Genomic DNA, 18,667 nt, shown 5'->3' with positions numbered 1-18,667 from the left:
TGAGGGGCACTTGCCGCTGTGACTGAGTACGACGCCCAGACTGAGGGGGTGACCAAAACAGTAATGAAGTTGCGCACGAAGCCAGAGCTTATTATTAACCGTCCAGACGTTCGTCTCGAGCGCCCAATACAACACCTCGACTAGCACGGAGTGTCTACTACCGACACTTCTAACCCTCCATCTAATCAACGTAGGCCATCCGCATTCCATATTATATATGGCTTCTTCAGATAGTAACTCTGATCCTACGAATCCTAGAGGATCAATTCTGAAGGAACACCGAGTCCAATTACCCGATGTATTGCAACAAGCGAGCCGACAGCTGCTCTTCAGAGCGCACGGGCCGCGTTCTGGTGTTCTTTGTGGAACACGGCAATGATTACGTCGTACGTAGATGAATGAATGTCGCCGCCGAGGAAGGAAGTAGCGAGAGTACTTATTCGTTAGCATCAGGGAAAACCGTTGATATCACGTGGCCGACAACCGACAAGGTTTCTCCGTGACTCCGTCATCGATACCGGTAGAATACTCTGATAAGCAGTGTAATATCGAAAAATATCATCGAAATGAAAACGGAGCGCTCAAATTTCGAGCATCCCAAATAAATTCACCTATTTTGAATGTGTGGCACCGTTCGAAAACAACAGTCCTAAAACACGAATAGTTATTCAGTTTTTGTTTATTTAAGCACTCTTCTTACTCTTATATAGTTTCTCGTACTCAGTCTGTATCCAAGCCGATCATAAAACTAGGGCACCATTCCCAATAACGATGCCAGCAGCTGCGATGCAATATCATTTATTACGAATACAAAGATTACAATGCAGGGTGTAGGATTATTTCGACTAGCAAAGCAAGCGGCGCATGGCCGACCGGCCGACGATGGCGCCCAGTTAATTGCTGTCACGCGTCAGCTCACACAAGCAGACATTAATTCCCTTCCTCGAGGCGCCATGCACCATTTCGGAATTGAGGGCCTGTGCGTTTCTTGTTCTCTAGTTGCGGTAGCAAGTGCAGGTCTGTTTGATGATCCCGGAGCAGTAGCCTCCGCGGCGACCAATACTACGGCAGTGGCGATGGCAGGCGTCCTGGTTGAGAGGACAACCGAAACCCCGGCCTGGAATAGAGGAGGAACGGAAACGCTTTTTTAACACGAAAGTGTTTTATGCCTGGGTCCACCAAGACTTCACTGACGTATTTCCATCACGGATATGAGATGACGGAAATACGTCAGTGACCAATACAATGCACAATAAACGCTCAAGTACCTCTCTGAAGACGCGTTTCATTTTCGTGTTATACCGATTCATATGACGGAGGGATCAGCCATGTTTTTATTTATTTATTCATGCTTATTTCACTAAAGTTAGCAGTACAACGCTGCGTTGACAGCCCATGCTATAGCCACGAAGCTTAAATGAAGTACCGTTATGCATAATAGATGCCGTTATTACGTGTATGATATAGATTTGTAGCGCCATAACTTTCCGTAAACTTTCCGTGCAGGTGCTACTACAGCACCGTACACATCTCTCGGCGGCCCACAAAGCAGTGAAAGCACTCTTGTGTTTTTTGAGAACGACGGGCTTATGCGAACGCCTCTGACTTGTGGTGCAATCCCGCACGCTGTAGTGAATGCACTGCATCTCTTCTCTCTCTCTCTCTTCATTTTCTCTTCCCTCCTCTCTATTTCTCGTCTTTCTATTCCCCTTCCCCGACCCCCCAGTGTAGGGTAGCCAACCGGAAGTGTTTCTGGTTAACCTCCCTGCCTTCTCCTTTTTCTGTTTCCTTCCCTTCCCTTCCTTCACGGTTAGAATTAGCTCTCGCATAGAAATGTAGCACTATCACTTTTAGAGCTGTGCAGCTTTCCTTCAGGAATGTTTTCCGTGTTTTTTTTTTTTTGTCACAGCATCGTTGTGAGGATACTACGAGTATCTAACGTTTCAGCATAACCATAGACGATCAGTATGGGTGATATGGAAGAGAATAACAGCTGGTTCAATTCTATTCATTTATTAGAATGATTCAGTATAACTTAACGTGTCAGCAAATGAGCTAGCTTACATCGTGATGTAAGTACAGCGTCGTACCACAGGAAGCTTTGTTAATGTAAGATATGAATAGTATATGAATATATATGAAAGAAGGGTTTTCCGGTAAATGTCACCACATATAAAGGAAAGTACATTGACCATACCAAGGGCGGCACAGCCTAAATATAAGAAAAAGAAGTGTCCATAATAAAAAAAAACAACGAGGTGTATTGGCTCGCAGACCACCACAAGTCTTGCAGTACTGATGTGAACCATGTTTTTAAGAGAAATGTTCTCGTAGTGGGCCGCTGCTTGCGCGCGTTGTGGCGATGTGAGAGAGAGACTTATGTGGTTGGGACGCGGGTGCTTACAATGACTTCGTTGTATCCAATAGTACGTTATCACCCGCTTTGTTATAACAGAGTTTCACAGCATATTAATGAAGGAGAAGCTTTTACTGCCGTTGGTTGTAGCAGCTAAGAGTTGTGACTAATCACCGCGTGCGTTCTTTTTCATTCGAGGGTCTGCAGACTGACTAATCACTTGGAAGCGCCGTCAGTGTCTTAATTTTCGTGCGCGTCCCTTAAGCCGAAAATAGGATTTCCCGCAAATTCCAACTAGGCCGAGGTGCACTTATCATGAAGTTAAATAGCATGCTGGCAATAAGAACAAGTGTGACAAAAAAACTTCAACAGACAACTATGTTATCTTAAGCAAATTCCAGCTCCGACCTGGGCGAACAGGAATCGCCGATTCACCAGATTGCACAGGCGGCTAAGGCCGGTGGTGCCTTCGACTAGGTCAGCCCCCGATAATAATTGTTTATCTTTGAATAATGTTTTTCTGTTCTGTCCTTTTGAGAAAATAATAATAATAATAATAATAATAATAATAATAATAATAATAATAATAATAATAATAATAATAATAATAATAATAATAATAATAATATAATAATAATAAGAAGAAGAAGAAGAAGAAGAAGAAGAAGACTTTCATTGAGAGTGACAGGTGCATCTGCGGTTAAAGCTGAGTTTTCTTTGTAATTTTTGGCGCCATTATTCTCCGTATTACAGACGTCCTTCTCTCAACAGCCTCCCTCGACCTACTGACGATGGTTGTGATTCCTACTCGTATTCCCTTCAAGACAATACCTACCTAGCGTACTTGAGGTAATCCGAGTCCGTATACATCTGTAGCCATCTAGTACGTCGCCTATATCTCACTCACCGTTTCTCTCTCATTGACATTTTCTTGTCGCCTGTATCTCGTTGACCCACCCATGTCTCTACCCAACTAAATCGATATTTTGCTTGCTTTTTTCCTCCTTTGGATGAACTAAACGCCCCTTCTTATCTCGACCGCTGACCGATTTAAGATTGCATAAGCTCTTAATCTCAATGCTCGCGCAAGTTGTATACGTTCAGTGCGGCTCTTGTTGAGTGAATATATGGGCATTTCATCGCTATATGCCGAGTAATCTCCGCACTTTTGCTGCCGCAGACACACGCCTCATCCAGTTGCGAGTATTTGTTCCGGCATGTTGTTTCTTTTTTTTTTTTTGTCCCTGGCAGCCAGCCAGCTCTTTGCTCAGATAGCAGGGCGTTGCCCTTTGTATAATCGTGCAGATTTTGTCTGCTGATTTCTTCACTGCAGTACTTGCGAACTTCAACACACTTTTTTCCCTCTCCGTCATTTGCACGTATTTACAGTCTCTGTTATTCTGAATTTCTCTTTACTGTCTGTTCGCCCTTTCAGTTGATGATGATGATGATTATTTCTTCTATGAATGGCTTATAATGTGCATGGCTGCCAACTCATTTCACCTCTTTCTCTATTTCATGTTCATGCTTTACAAGTACACATACAATTGCGCCTTAGCCACCATTTCTTTTCCTGTACGTTTTTCTTACTTTGCTCAGTGCTAGTTATGCGCTTCTCTGGCTTCAAAAAAGGCTTCGAAAAAGTGACAATCCATGTCATTTACACTGTTTTATTCGTGGAGCGTAGCGCCAGACTTCGACTGTAATGGTTACTGCAATTTGTCTCATTTTTGCACTATAATTTCTCATTGTCTCATTTTCCCGCTTTTTTCGAGGGGCGCTGCTGTACTGCACTCGGTGGAGTGGAGCTTCAGCTTCGAATCGAGGATTGTTCGAGACTACTCGTTTGAAAGTTCTCACTATCGTTCGACCGAACAGTGAAGTTCCCCGATCCATGGCGCATATTTGTCATAAGCGAATATCTTCACATGGACCACTACTCACTCTATGTTCGTGGGTGTCAGCATCCGTGTCAGCGCGTTCCAGCCCGATGTCGCTGGCCACAGGATTGGTTGGCTGTGCTCACTAGCATTCACTTTAACGGCCGCGACAGAGCCACGAATAATGACTGCAATTACTGAGCAGTGCGCCACTGTGCGTGCATTAGGCTTAATTAGCGATTGCTCCCCCCAGAGTCATTACTGCGCACGCTGAATGTTTGCGCAGCTGCACGTGTCCCTCCGTCGATTCGCCTGATCTACGGCGCTTGGTCTGGGGCATCAGTAATGGCAAGGGTGCCATCTGGCGTTAATTGTGAGTGTGTTTTGTGTAACCCACTAAACTATTTATTAAACATCATTGTGACTCCTGAGTTACTACTTAGCGGATGGTTGCCTCTGATCTTTCTTTAAGTCTTTGGCCTCGATTTGCAGCCAACAATTTGGTTTTTAACGTCTTTGTGAACACTAATATGCGACACAAATCGGGTTGTAAAAAGACACAGTACCTATGCAGGGCCTCACCTCGTGGGCATATGCGTATACTACTCGGCTACATGTTTCCAAATCCTAAAGCGGAAATTCCGGTCGCCGTCACGAGGGAGGGTCACATGACTTGAACAGAAGCGTGACGTATGATGTCATTGGTAGAGCGGCGCGTCGCTGTCGATGCTGGTTCTGTCAGTATTGATGTTGGCAAATTAGTGTGAATGGCGAAGTGGCGTAGCGTAGGCGACTGGCCCGCAGTGACACGGGCCAACCACTGACAGTGGTAAGATAGTGATACTTCGGCAACGACAGGCAGGACCTTTCATTTTCATACAAATTTTGGCGGTTGTATGACACCATACGTGACGTTCCTACTCAGGTAACGTGACTATCCTGCATGTGACAGTGGGCGGAAATTCCGCTATTTCGCTCTTTGGAATATGCAAAAAAGCTATACAACTTGCCATTGCTGTCGGCTCGTCACCCCTGCTGGTGTATACGAGCATACGCAAGCCTCCGCGCCGGTGTTATTTTCTATGTGGCCGGCTCGATGAGCGAAGCAATAGGTGTTGTCTAAGTCCCGCATCGTTTTATCTGTCTTCTTTCACGCAGCTAATGGGAAACAGCAAGATGCACTCATACTATTCAAAAATAGAAGTACACTTACGGACTCGAACGTGGGCCACTTCACTTTCGTCGCCTTGAGCAACCGTGGTGGTGATCAGTCCTGCGTAGACATGGCAATGTGTGAGGTACTTCGGTCGCTTTTAAGCATTATTCTTTTCGACAAGCTGGTCATTTGCCACTCTCGCTCAACTTGAATTGCAGATATTCGTTGGAGCCCCGTTGCTCGAGTAATCAATAAAAGCAACGTCAGCACGGGTGCGCGCGAGTCACCGTCAAGAATGGTGGCAACTTTGCTGACACTTTAATTGTATTTATTAGGCACTTGAAGGTCAGCTGACCACCCCAGCATTGTAATATGTCATCTGATGGGTCATTCCTGCTCCAGAAGTAAAAAAAAACACACCTGCCATTAAGCTGTCGACAAAATGACGGATACCTACACTCTTAATCAGGTCCCTCTTAAAGTGCCAGATATAGCCAGGAAACCGGACATTTTTCGTGTGGTTTCCTGGATATAGCGAGCATTTAACCAGGACCTGATTAAGAGTGTATTTATGATAAAATAACAATATCGCAAAATGGCGGATACCTATTTACGAGCCTCGAAAAACCATCGATGAGATTGCATAGACCTATGCTCGGGCCTTCTTTATTTCAAGTCAATTTAAGCGACGTAGCGCTGCTAATCGTTCAAGCGACCAAGCTTTTATTTCTGCAATATTGGATGAAAGCTGCGGCAAGAATAATTTTTTTTCTTTGCTCTCCCTCTTTCTCTCTCTATCTGTCAATCCCGCTTGAGGCAGGGGAAATTTTCTTGACGTCTGGGACAGTGATTAACCAGTGTACTTACCAGCAACAAGCACGAAGACAAGGGCGATGGCTAGGACTTTCATTTTTACGGTTTGGCTGAGTACTTCGGTGAACGCGTCACGTCACTGAAACATTGAACATGAAAATACTATGTTTGAATTATGCTCCTCTCCTAATGCCTTATAAAAAATAACCAAGAATAGAGACTACTTCAGCAAATCCTACTGGAACTTCTTTTGAAAAGCATACAGACAATAAAAAGATAGAAAGGAGCTACTCTGAAAGTCGTTAAGGAACATCATCCAGACGCCCTCTCGAGAGGATACAGTCAGATGGCAGATGACAGATTACTGGTTGGTTTATTAGATTTTACGTCCCAAAGTGACTGAGGCTACGAGGGACGCCATAGCGGAAGGCTCCGGATAATTTCTACCACCTGGGGTTCTTTAAGGAGCACGGAAATTGCACAGTACACGCGCCTCTAGCATTTCGCCTCCTAGAGCCCACGTCGTTCGCGCCGGCAGCCGAGTACTATAACCTCCGTGACACTGCGTCGGCCTGATTGATTACGCTAGCCTCGGATTGATGAGGAAGCATAGATAGTGGGTGTCTGTGACGAGTGCATCAGGAGGTAAGCTTGCCGGTGAATGTGTTGTAGGGTTATTCTACACTTTACTTTTGGGCAACAAAAAACTAACTTTTGACAATAAACTTCGCGCTGGGAATGCAAGGCAGCCAACTGGGTTCAGTCCTGGTTAAGCTCCTTCTTTATCCTTAGGCTACTACCAGATTGAGTTAAAGTTTTGTTCCTTCTTACTTGAACTACAGCCAATAAAGGAGACAGTACTCGTTTTTCATATCCTACAAAAATTTTCAAGACAAACATCTTGTCGCTTGAGCACTTCGCATTTAGGAGTGCGAATTGGTGAAGGCAAGCTTTGCTGACACGCGTAATAGGCATACATGACAATGGTTGTTCCGCATTCACTACATTTCGCGCACTCCGAAACGGGTTTTATAATGCAGGGCAATGACGAATACATTTAGTCGTCTCAATAAACTGTTCATTTGATAAAGGTTTTGCCAATGTTTCAATTGAAAGTTCCACGTTGGCTCGTACGTAATCTTCAAAATATCGCGTATTGTTGCTCGCTTGGAATATTTTCATTGGTGATATTGCCAGAGATGTAGCGTTCTCCGAGGAAGTTTAACAATCGAGTTCTGGAGCACTGAGTTCATTATAAAATCACTTTTTGACAGAGAGCGCAGCTACAGCAGGCTTCTTTAACAATGCGAATTGAGCTTCCGAGGTAGCCTAACAACTCTCAGAGTGTGAGAGCTTTAAGCTTGTTAGGCTAACCCAGAGCAAAAGTTCCTCATCCATTCCTGCAAAACCAAGGTAGTACAGAATACTGGGCGAGTTTGTATTCCATACTGACCAAGAATAGCACGAAACAAAAACAACACGTAAAAACGCGACACGAGCTCACAGCTCTCGACTAATGTCTGTTGACGGAAAACTTGGCCGCTAATATTAAAGTTGTCAACCCGCTGCGCGCTGAGTCGCGCACCTCGGGACTTTCAATAAAGCTTGCATCCATCTATCCATCCATATGCTTATGCACCGCGGTTGCCCTTTTGCCCTCACCTATAGTATACCGGGTCACAGGCGAAGCCGAACGCAAATATTAGATCACCGCCTCCCCACGTAAAAGTGCCACACAATTTACTCTTCAGCTGTTCAGCGGAAAAGTTCTGTGGAGTGCGTTGGCAATAGAACACAAAATACATAGGAGCGCGTATTACGGCGCGACATAAAGAGCGCCTAAAGAGGCAAACGCACGGCAGGGTTCACTGCGTTTGTGTTCTTTGCCTCTTTCGGCGTCGTGTTATCAGCTGTGGTGTCTTCCACGAGTGGAACGTTAAATTGTAGAGTAACGGCTGCATTCATGAGTATTTCGTTCGTAAGTGCCCTATACCATTGGACGACGCGCGCCTCCAATAGTTGGTCCAGCATCACGAATGACTGGCATTTGTCCTTATGGACTATTCAAGCGCAAAATAAGAGCCTTGTTCGGATGTAGGCTGATATTAAGATCCGATGAAATAATTTTTACTAAAATTCCTAATACAATATTTTCCTTCACCTTGACTAAACAACAAACTAAAACTTAATTTTACCTCAAGGTTAGTGCCCACTGACATGAACACAGTATATCCAGTAATAACTTCGTTTCAGCAAATGTTGTGATTGTAATTTTTCTCGCCTTGTTCTTACACAATATTTTTAATCGTGACAAACAAAAAACAAAACAAATAGCTTATAAATGAAAACAGCAAAGTATTAGGGACCCTCACCTTGTTCTCCGGTGCCGCAGGCAGGATCAGTGGTATCGCTGGCGTCAACGAATGGTTTTTATATCCAAAGCGACGCGGAAGTTGGAATAAAAGGGCGATGGTTTGTGGCTGGATTTTCCCAACAGGAGGTGCAAGGAATGACTGCGCGGTTGCATAGTGCAGTAGAAACTCGACCCTAGAGCCGAACGGCGGTGACAACACGCTTGAACGTCACTCTTGATGTTCAAGCTTGTTCAAGCTTGCCTGTTCCGCCTGTGCAGACGCGGTGTTTTAGGAGGTCTTGCTAATGATCCGGTTCAGGTGCAGTAAAATATAACTGATGTAACTTTCAACAGAGGCTCAGCGTGAGCTTTTCGCGGAAGTCATCTTTCGTTTTGCAATCGAAATGCGTAAAACGTAGACCAGCTGCTTAGGAAAGCATGGCACGATCGCGGATGAAACAATTGCTCGAGAGAAAGCTGCATTCTAAGTGCAGATGAACGGGTAGCATAATTACCAGGTGTTAATTTTTCTTCTAGAGTGCACACAACTTTTTCAGAATTGCCGGTGAAAATTGCTCAATTCCAATGCTTTAGCTGGATTGCTCGAAAATTTCAATATATATCTTTCTTTTCAGAAGAAAATTTAGGTGCATCATTAATTAGCAGGGTTTTATTACTTTGGTTAACTAAATGATTTATGGAAATTACTGAAATTTTTATTTGTACGTAGTGAGTTCGAAAGCCCCGTCCGTTTAGAACGAAATCCGATTTTTGGAACCGGTTTTACGGAAACACCACTGTCAGATTTGCGGAAGCACCACTGTTGTTCCATTTAAATAAAGAATTCATTTATTCATTCAAGAAGAAGAGCAAAGGTGAGATGCCAGGGTATTTAGTCGGTTATCCTGAGAATTTTTATTTCATAGCTGGTGCAATCCTGAGATTCATATTAAATTAGTACTCGACGTGAATGCATCAGTGTTTACTTTTTGTAATGTTTGTTAAATAGCGCCAGAGGAGCTCCACCCCCAGGGTATTAGGCTGCACCAACCAAGGGTAAGAGTAATTTCACTGTGCAGAACGCATAATTAAGATATTATTAATCAGACTTGCGCTTAAAGATCTTCTGCAAGTTATGTGCGCCTGCTCCAGCATAAGTGATCGACCTATGCTCTATCATCATCGTCATCGTCGTCAGCATATATATATATATATATATATATATATAATATATATATATATATATATATATATATATATATATATAGCCTCTTTTAATGAACTATAGTTGTTTGCCCTATCCTGTGCGAGCTGGTTCACTTTTATGCCTATACCAATCGTTTCATCACGCCACCATCACCCTCTGCCGTCGTCGGCGGCGTTTCTCATCGCTTGGTACCCATTATGTCTCTCTAACTGACGAACTGGTCATCTGTCCTTCGCATTACGAGATTACACACACACACACACACACACACACACACACACAACACACACACAACACACACACACACACCACACACACACACACACACACACACACACACACACACACGCACCACACACAGCACACACACACACACACACCACACACACACACACACACCACACACACACACACACACACACACACACACACGCCATATGGCGGATGTGGCGTTGGATTTGGCATTCGTGTTTGCGATTTCCAACCGCGGTGGCTCGATTTCATTGGGGGTTACATATGAGAGCTCTTGTAGCTAGGTTTATGTTCATGTTAAGGAACCCTGTAGGTAGTCAATATTAATTCATTGTCCTCTACAACATCATCCTCCAGGGTCAGATCGGGGTTTCGGCACTTAAAACTCTAGGGGCCAGGCTCGTTCGTAAGACCTCCTTGCCATTCGGCAGGTGCATTCACAAATATTATGTCCAGTGACAGAACTGGACGAAAAATTTCTCTTACGAACATTTCTAGCGTACCTTTCATGTTTGTGTGTGTGACTACGGACCGTGTTTATATTTTTTTTTCAACCTCACACACACAGCTTATTGGAGAATGTGCGTGACTGAACTTTGATAGATGAGCGAGTACTTGTAATTTTAAAACACACTTACGTACAGAAAAGCTTCCAGCATTTTTGGGGTTCTTTGTGCTGCACATAATTCTGCTCCGCGGTATGTTTGCGGCGAATGCGATCGCGTGGTGTTGCTGGACGCCTTTCTCTGTCTACCTTTTTTTCTATCCTCCTACATTGTCCTACGATTTATCCTGCCTAGGATGTTGTTATCTCTCATGTCTTTTCTCTCTCCTTTGCTCTCTCTATCTCATGTCACTATCGAAAGTGGGAAAAAAATATATGAAGAAGAGCTACATTTTAATACAAACAACATTCATACAAATACCTCACTTTCGCGGGATAAATTTATCTTGAGGATATTAGGCACTGATGCGCGATATGCCCTTTCTCCGTCTATGCATCCGCACTTGGCAATAGGAAGCTACAAAACGCGTAACACAAATATGTATAGAAAAACCATGAAATACGAAGGCGAATACAGACAAGTTTGCTGCGAGCGACAGGTACACGTTCCCGGCTGCTTGCGGGCTGTTTTCCTTCACGGCAAACCACGTGGGTTGCTTCTGACGACGTTGTTTTGGCGCCGCTTAGTCTCATTTCTATTCATAGCCTGTACGAATGCAGTGGGCGCTGGTCGACTACGGTATTGTCTTTTTTTTCTTTCTTTCTATCTTTCTTGCGTTGGTCGTGTTCAGAATATGCGGCGTGCACCGCTTTCCATCTCCGCGTGTCGCCTCCTCCTCAGCCCCGGAGGTCAGGGCTGCTGTTCCATTGACTTAGAAAAGGAGAGGTGCCGCTACGCGAAAGATGACGGCGTTCGTTACCACACACGCGCTCTTTGTTTGGAAGGTTTTCGTTTTTCCTCGTGGAGAGCTGCAGTGCAATCGGTTGCAAGGCGAGTTCCTCGGAAGAGGGACGTTGCACCATCAGCGTGAAAAGATTGAGACGGGACCATGCAAAGATTCCCTTCGAAAGCCGTAATACGCATATACTAAGGCCGCACGAAAGACGATGCTACTTTTATTTGTTTTTAACCAAGGAGTTTGGATAGGAACAGCGTAATGAATAAATGTTAAAAATTACACGGATCCAACACACGCACTGGGATCACTGTGTGAAGCTGACTTTAAGGACGTTTTACAAATTCCGTATACAACTGACGGCAAGACGAACACTTTTGGCTTACTTTGTCCTATGCATTGTGCAACTCTATGTAATGTTTATTTTTTGTCGACCGCACAGACCACAATCTTTGATGCGGTGAAAATTTTACTCTGCGCAATATACATCGTTCCCAGGCTACGTTGAAATGCATGCACCTGCTCAGACGAACGCACAGCGTGAGCCTCCTACTCGGCGATGTCGCGAGGGTGAAGGCTTCGTCACATCAAGGCGAAAACAACGACAATTATGAAATAAAATAAAGTAGAAAAGTGAAGCGCAGTGGGAGGCCCGTGTATCAGGTAAGTGCACCACTTAAATGGGCCGTGACACGGTCACCCAACAAATTTGCGGTTTTCAGAAAAAAATAGAAGTATAAGGTGTATTGTGGTTATACATATACGAAAAACGGACTGTGAAAGAATATTTCAGTGCAAAATAAGTCCTAAAAGTCTCCGGCTATTAAAACCGCCCACCGCCGGCGACCGCCATTTTTCCATGGAGTGTGTGACGTCATTTGCTGCACGGAGCGGAGCCGTCGTCTTCTACTAAAGTTTCAGCCGCTGCAAATCGTTCAGTTTCAATGCCAAGGGGAACAAAGCTGCAATATGTCGACTGCACGCTCAGCTGATCACGGAACAAAATCGTTCGCCGGCATTGAAGACGCTCTCACGACAAGCAGCTTGTTATGTCACGGCTCGCTAGTGTTCCAGTGCTTACCGACTCTCAGGCCACTCGCACGTTTATAAAAATATTCCATTATAAATTAACTGCTCAGATCAAATGCGCTACAATTTTGCCAACTTGTTTGTGAACGGAAAAGGATCGACCCACATAACACCGATTACGATCGAAAATTGGGTGTCATGGCCCCGGCTTTAAATATGCATGTCATCTTTGAGATCTAAAGAGATGTGAGGGCTACAGTTTCCTTCGGTTACAGTAGCAACATTGTGTATCTGCTATTGATTGGAAGAAATAATAACATATACACACGAAACGGACGGAATAGCGAGGGCTTTGCTGATCAGTTTTTATGATGAATGCTCTTTATGATAAACGGCGACCACATTTTCCTTATTAATGACTATAATGACTTTGTTCAAACGTAACCAACTGACCCTTTTAAGTATTAGTGCTCATATATTGCGTGTATTCTTTTACATTATCCCTCACTAACAGTGGCTGAAATTTTGTTTTGAACAGAAAATATACCTGCCGTCATTTATCCCTGCACAGGCAGTTCTGGAATTGCAAAAAGCGGAAACTAAGGCGTAGGTAGATACATTTACTCTGGTCTATTTTGCCAACATAGTAAGGATGACCAAAAATACGCGACACATTATTGTACTTTTTTTTACCGAAATGAATATTCAGCGATGCCGGTATCATCGCTCACGCTCTCTCACTTAGTCTGCATTGATTACCTATGATGACAAGTCATTGTATCTTCACAAGCGCTTACACATGACCACGCTTCCTATACGGCCAGAGTGTGCTACGCATCCTTGCATCTCTTTACCTCTGTACCGTGCTTTACACGTTACTGTTTAACAAAGCAAAGACCTGTGGAGGTTTCTGCAACGGAACAATACTGCTATTTCCTCGTATCACTGTAGCGGCTTCCTCATTTTCTCGTCCACGTCCCTATAGGTGTTCTGGCCTTAAAATGCAACATCGCACCCACATACTAACGAGGCAGCGTTAGTACCTGACGCTATTATTCGGGTTTATTTGCTGACCTTGAAGTTACACGGGGTGGTCTTATAGATTGGATAACCACTAGGGACAAATGACGCGAGTGAAACTACAGAAATAGAAATCACACCGCCAGCTCTTCTGTCTACTCCTTCTCCTTTTGCCCGTTCAGCCATAGTCGCCAGAGGTGTTTTCAGACGATGATTATAGAGCGTACATCCATGTTTTATATGGCTACATTTTTGTACTATTGAGTTTGTTCGTACGATGCCGGACTGGTTTCAGTGAGGGAAGCCATTTCTATGTCAACAAATAATGTTCTTATACCCGTGCCACACGGGCACAAGAAATGACATTCAGTGGCATTTTGTTTCGGCGGAACTGCCACACATCTAAATTTAATGACATTTGACCAGATGATATCGATAATAGCAACTTTTGAAGTGAACAATTTTAGGGTAATAATAAAAATATAAACACGCATTTTAACAACTCTAATCTGCGGTCAGGGATAGTGAAATGTAGAAATAAGCCTTCTATGGTGGCACTAGCTTGAGTTTGTTCCTGTATTTTACAACATTGCAATTGATCACAGCGACTTCGGTCATTGCATGTTGAATCCGAAGCCCGGAATCCCACATGGCGTCTCATGTTGAAGCGTTGCAATTCTGAAGTGAATTTCGGCTATGACTAAAAAATAACATGTGATTTATTAAAAGTCCTGTATAAAAGACTTTTGACATGGTAGATGTTATTTCAAATGTTTAATGTGTACTGCAGTCAGTAAGCTTTGGTGTCGAGAGTACGCGTTTCTCAGCCAAATGGGTTCTAGCGAAGGCATTAGGTAAAGAATGGCATTGAGACGAATGCCATTTGATTTGCCCGCGTGGCAACGCGCAAACGGCATTAAATCCGAAGGTATTAGGAAGTTAATGCCATTTTTTGTCCCCGTGTGGCGCAGGCATAAGTCTTTCACTGTTGCCGCGTTGTGAAAAACCATTCTACCATAAGGTAAAACATGCCGTACGGCAAAGAAGAGCGGGTTATCGCACCTGGCTCATGCGGAAATTCACAAGGACTAAAGAACTTTCTATTTCCTGCTCCATTACTGGTGGGTCATGATCTTCACTGTTGCATTTCCTCTACTATCAGCTTCAGAGGCAGCTGTGTTTTGCAGAGTGCATTTACTTGCGCCACCAAAGGCGCGAACTGCGGACTGATTCGCTCTCGGAATATACCTTTAGTGGTAACTTCAAATTTTACGTCCTTTTGACGTCATTGGCGCCCTTTTAGTAATGTAATTTAGGGCAGAAGATTAATGGTGGTGTCCACTGTGAACTATGTACACGTACGATATGGATACATGTTCTGCGCATACACATAATATGCGTTACGTAACGTAGACGCATGCCATACATATCTACAGAGTCTATTTCTCCTCCCCAGTGCTGCAGATGTTAATATCTGGTTAACCTCCCGGCCTTCCTTTTTTCATTCTCTCTCTCTCTCTATCTCGAAGAAAGGCTCCTCTGGAATAAAATGTGAAGAGTGCTGTTAATGATCAGTTTCAGAACAAAAGATGCCACCGGACACAACGTTTTGATAAAGATACTTCTCTGTCTCTGTCGAAATTTTGACTACAGCTACATTTCTTGTTCAAATTTGTGATCACTTTGAGTATCCATCGACCTGGATCTTCTGCCCGAACAGTGAACTTGTTGTTCACACGTCACTTTGACTGCTGTTCCATGGCAGTATCCATAGGACGGCATGAGGTTGTTGCTTAGCCTAAAGCGGAGTGTTTGAAATGGGAAGGAAGACAGACGGTAGTAGTGGCTGTTGAGAGCTCTCACCTCGGAGAAACTTGAGTCCAGCCTTGTTTGAAGAATGTTACTCAGGGGATAGTTTTAGTGCCCTGCGATGTGCTGTAGACAGAAACAGACGGCTCTACCTCAATTCAGGTCCATGCCGGGCGTACATTGGCCTCTAAAGTCGTCTGCGATGTTGTACAGCGTCATAGTCTGAGGAGTAACTGCAGCGCTTGTGCTCGTGTGGTTTCCAACGCTTAAATTGTAGAAGAACGAATTTCTGAAAGGTTAGGGGTGCACCATACCGTAAACAAGCCAAGTCATGGGCTGTGTATGAAGCGGGAAGTTTCAGGCACGCACCAAGATTTTTCAGCTATAGACCGCTAGAAATAGGAAACTTCCAAATCCTTTATACCCCTGTCACAGGAGCGAGAAGGAGCTCTTTTACGTACGCGGTCTTTTATAAAGCTGAAAGGCTTTTAGCACGAGTTTTATGCCGGAATCCACCAAGACTTCACTGACGTATTTCCGTCACGAAAATACGTCAGTAAAATACAGATGACAAAGAAAAACCAGAAGAAAAGTTTCGCTGATTTGGATTACCTGGGACTCGAACCCACGACCTCTGCCCACTGCGCTACCAACGCTCATGCACGAGGCATCACAAACGCGCCTTATCTCTCTCACACCTTTCTTCTTTCACACTGATCTTTGTCGGCGGGGGCGGTGTCGCTGTCTGGGACCAACGTTACTAGAATAGATTCAGTTTTCAAACTTGTTTGTACTGCGCGGAACCGCCACCACACTTGCTAGGTTTTGGCCCTGCAGTCGCATCGGGCTTCAAGATACGGCGCGCCGCTGTAGCAAACGCTGCACAAGCGTTCGCGTTCTCTGGCTGTGGCGCCGCAGTCCTATCTGCCTTTTGCAGCCTTTGTGGCGGCGTTTCCCACTGTGTTCGCATCATGTGTCGTCTGTTCGGGTGTAACTATAATCTGTGAACCATGCTAACTTGTTGCGTGCCGGGGTGCGCGAGCGGATACCGCAAGGATGCACGCAGCTCGGAGGGAGTTCTCGGACAGCTGCAAGCAGCTTTTGGGGGAGTTCTGTCTAAGCTGCAAGCAGCTAGGAGAAGAACTCTCCCAAAATCAAGGTGATAAAAGCAGGTTGCATTTTTATTGCTGCATTTGATTGCACTTTGTGAGGGCACCCTTCATACGTAAACACTTTCATACAGGTAATAGGATTACCTTGAAATGCCGAACACCACCGAAAGAACAAGCAGGTTGGACAACACCAGAATGTGTGCTTCCCAAATGACTATGGAGTCTCTTGATAAAATTGGGTGACATTGATGTGAGTCCTGGACATCAGGCCCGTAGCAAGGGGGGGGGGGGGCTAGGGGCCCGGGCCTCCACCTCGAAAGTTTGGTGAAGTAGGTATTTTTACCTAAAATAAATAATGCATATGGTTGTTTTTCTCAAATAATCAAGGTTTTGAGCAATATCCCCCCCCCCCCCTCCGAACAAAGATTCCTGGCTACGAGCCTGTTGGACATCATCAGCTTCCTGCACAGCAAGGATGTACCATATGTGCTCACTGCAAAGCTGAACCAAGATACCTCGGAGGTATGTGCCTGTTTATTATTAACGCGGTTGTGAGCGAAAGATTTTGGCACTGCTTTGTAAACCCTCATTTGCCCAAGTTCTACTTTTTTGCCAGGGGCGTAGCCAAGGGGGGGGGGTTCAAACCCCCCCCCCCGAAATTTTTAAGTTTTGCTTGCGTATATATACACTCACACATACAAACGCACGCACGAACATACATAAAGTATGGTTGAACCCCCCCCCCCCCCCCCCGAAAAAGATTTCTGGCTACGCCCCTGTTTTTTGCACATGCTAAAAAGGTTGTTTTTCTTTCCCTGTTGCTAGCATTTCTTTGGAGTGGTCAGGAGCTTTGGTGGAGATGAAGATCATCCGACCATAACACACTTCGGACAGATATTGAGGCTTCTCAGACTGTACACGCCAATAAAAATGGCAACAAAAGGAAACTGCTCAGGTGAAGCAGACCCGGTCCATTGCACGAAAGCCTCAGCAGCGAGAAGGTCATCGCTCTTTCGAAGAAAGAAGCCAGGGAGGAAGAGCTGAGCAAGGTTATTTCACAGATAAAATTGCAGGCGCCAATGACTGCTGATGGTGGGAATGGCAAGCACCGACCAATCGTTGAAACAAACACATAAATTGACGTTTCGGCCCCGCTACGGATGCCTTGTTCACAAGTTCAGTTACTGCTCAGTTACTTGTTCAGTCACAAGCTCAGTTACTTGTTCACAAGCACAGTTACTGCCGCACGACTGCGTAAGCAAGCGCGCTGTACTATCTTGGCGGTTATGTCGTGAAAAAGGCGCGAAAGTTCACCAGTTGTGAAGATTGCCTTGCAACTTGTATATCTGATAACCACGTACCAGCAGCAGCAGCCTTAACAAAGATGCGATCCTTTGTGCCTGGTGCACTGCAGCATCCATCAGGTGCTTTGGCATCCATATGCTTAGCGGCATTGAACGTGTAATTAAAAAAATGATCAAATGTAACAAAGTGTTCGGAGATTTGTTCTGGACTATTATGGGGGAGCTGTCTGGATGTTCGCTGACTCGGGTAGGATGTGCTGAGCATTTTGAGGAGCTAAGTGCTCGAATCATTAAATTTTATTTGACCACACGGATGCACTTCTATTCAAAGTTTCTTCGCCAGCAGCGAGCCTCTGTGTGCCAGTGAAAGCGGCGAGAAAGCGTGCTGAATTGCTATGAAAAGGAGACTGTCAGCAACTGGGATGCACATGTGCATAATTCTTGTGGATCTATAACTGTTAAATGTACAAGTGAATGTATGTATAAATACCTGCAGGATGCATAACTGCAGGTATTCAAAATAAATAAACAAGGGAAGTAATACCGTACGATCTGCTGTGAAATCGAGTGAATGAGTACTTGAAAAAAAATTGTTGTATGTCACCCGTGCTTATGCAATAGAGCATAACATGTTTGCTGGCCATGAACGCATAAGTGTCTAAAATTTTTTTTAAACACTTAGATAGCGCTATGAAGTGAAAAAACGCCCCTGCGCTGAGCAGACGACATCGCGCCGACTAGAGCCCGATGCGACGGTCCCGCCATCTGGCGACAAGCGTAGAAAAGGTGCCACCTGCGGAGTATGGCGGCAGCGGAGAGTTTGACAACTGAATGTATCTATTAACGTTAGTCTGGGACCAGTGAAGTGATGCATTGCATTTCATAAGACCGTGGTCTCCAAGATTTGCTACGGTGGTCCCATTCGGCGTGTTTCCAAGAGAAGTGTGATTTGGTTAACGTCTCAACACACCGCGA

The 18,667-nt window shown here is 44.6% G+C and overlaps 1 protein-coding gene across 1 annotated transcript; it reads right to left on the bottom strand.

The window, feature by feature from the left end:
- Positions 1 to 571: 571 nt before the first annotated feature.
- Positions 572 to 6,352, bottom strand: LOC119387024 (4 kDa defensin). Its single transcript, XM_037654329.2, has 3 exons — positions 6,260 to 6,352; positions 5,450 to 5,509; positions 572 to 1,117 (listed from the first exon to the last, which is right to left on the bottom strand). Exons 1-3 carry the CDS (start codon positions 6,300 to 6,302, stop codon positions 996 to 998), a joined length of 225 nt encoding a protein of 74 aa, XP_037510257.1. The 5' UTR covers positions 6,303 to 6,352; the 3' UTR covers positions 572 to 995.
- Positions 6,353 to 18,667: the final 12,315 nt, after the last annotated feature.

This window comes from Rhipicephalus sanguineus, chromosome 1 (genome assembly GCF_013339695.2).
Source record: "Rhipicephalus sanguineus isolate Rsan-2018 chromosome 1, BIME_Rsan_1.4, whole genome shotgun sequence".
Classification (NCBI taxonomy): Eukaryota; Metazoa; Arthropoda; class Arachnida; order Ixodida; family Ixodidae; genus Rhipicephalus; species Rhipicephalus sanguineus.
The sequence above is the reverse complement of the archived record's forward strand: the minus strand, read 5'-3'. Positions and strand labels throughout refer to the sequence as shown.

What these genes read in the sequence shown, in the direction of transcription:
- LOC119387024 (XM_037654329.2), bottom strand. Translation starts at nt 6,302, where the DNA reads ATGAAAGTCCTAGCCATCGCCCTTGTCTTCGTGCTTGTTGCTG. An exon ending in TGTCTTCGTGCTTGTTGCTG is followed by an intron (nt 5,510 to 6,259) that starts GTAAGTACACTG and finishes ATGTCTACGCAG; the next exon opens with GACTGATCACCACCACGGTT. An exon ending in AGTGGCCCACGTTCGAGTCC is followed by an intron (nt 1,118 to 5,449) that starts GTAAGTGTACTT and finishes CCTCTATTCCAG; the next exon opens with GCCGGGGTTTCGGTTGTCCT.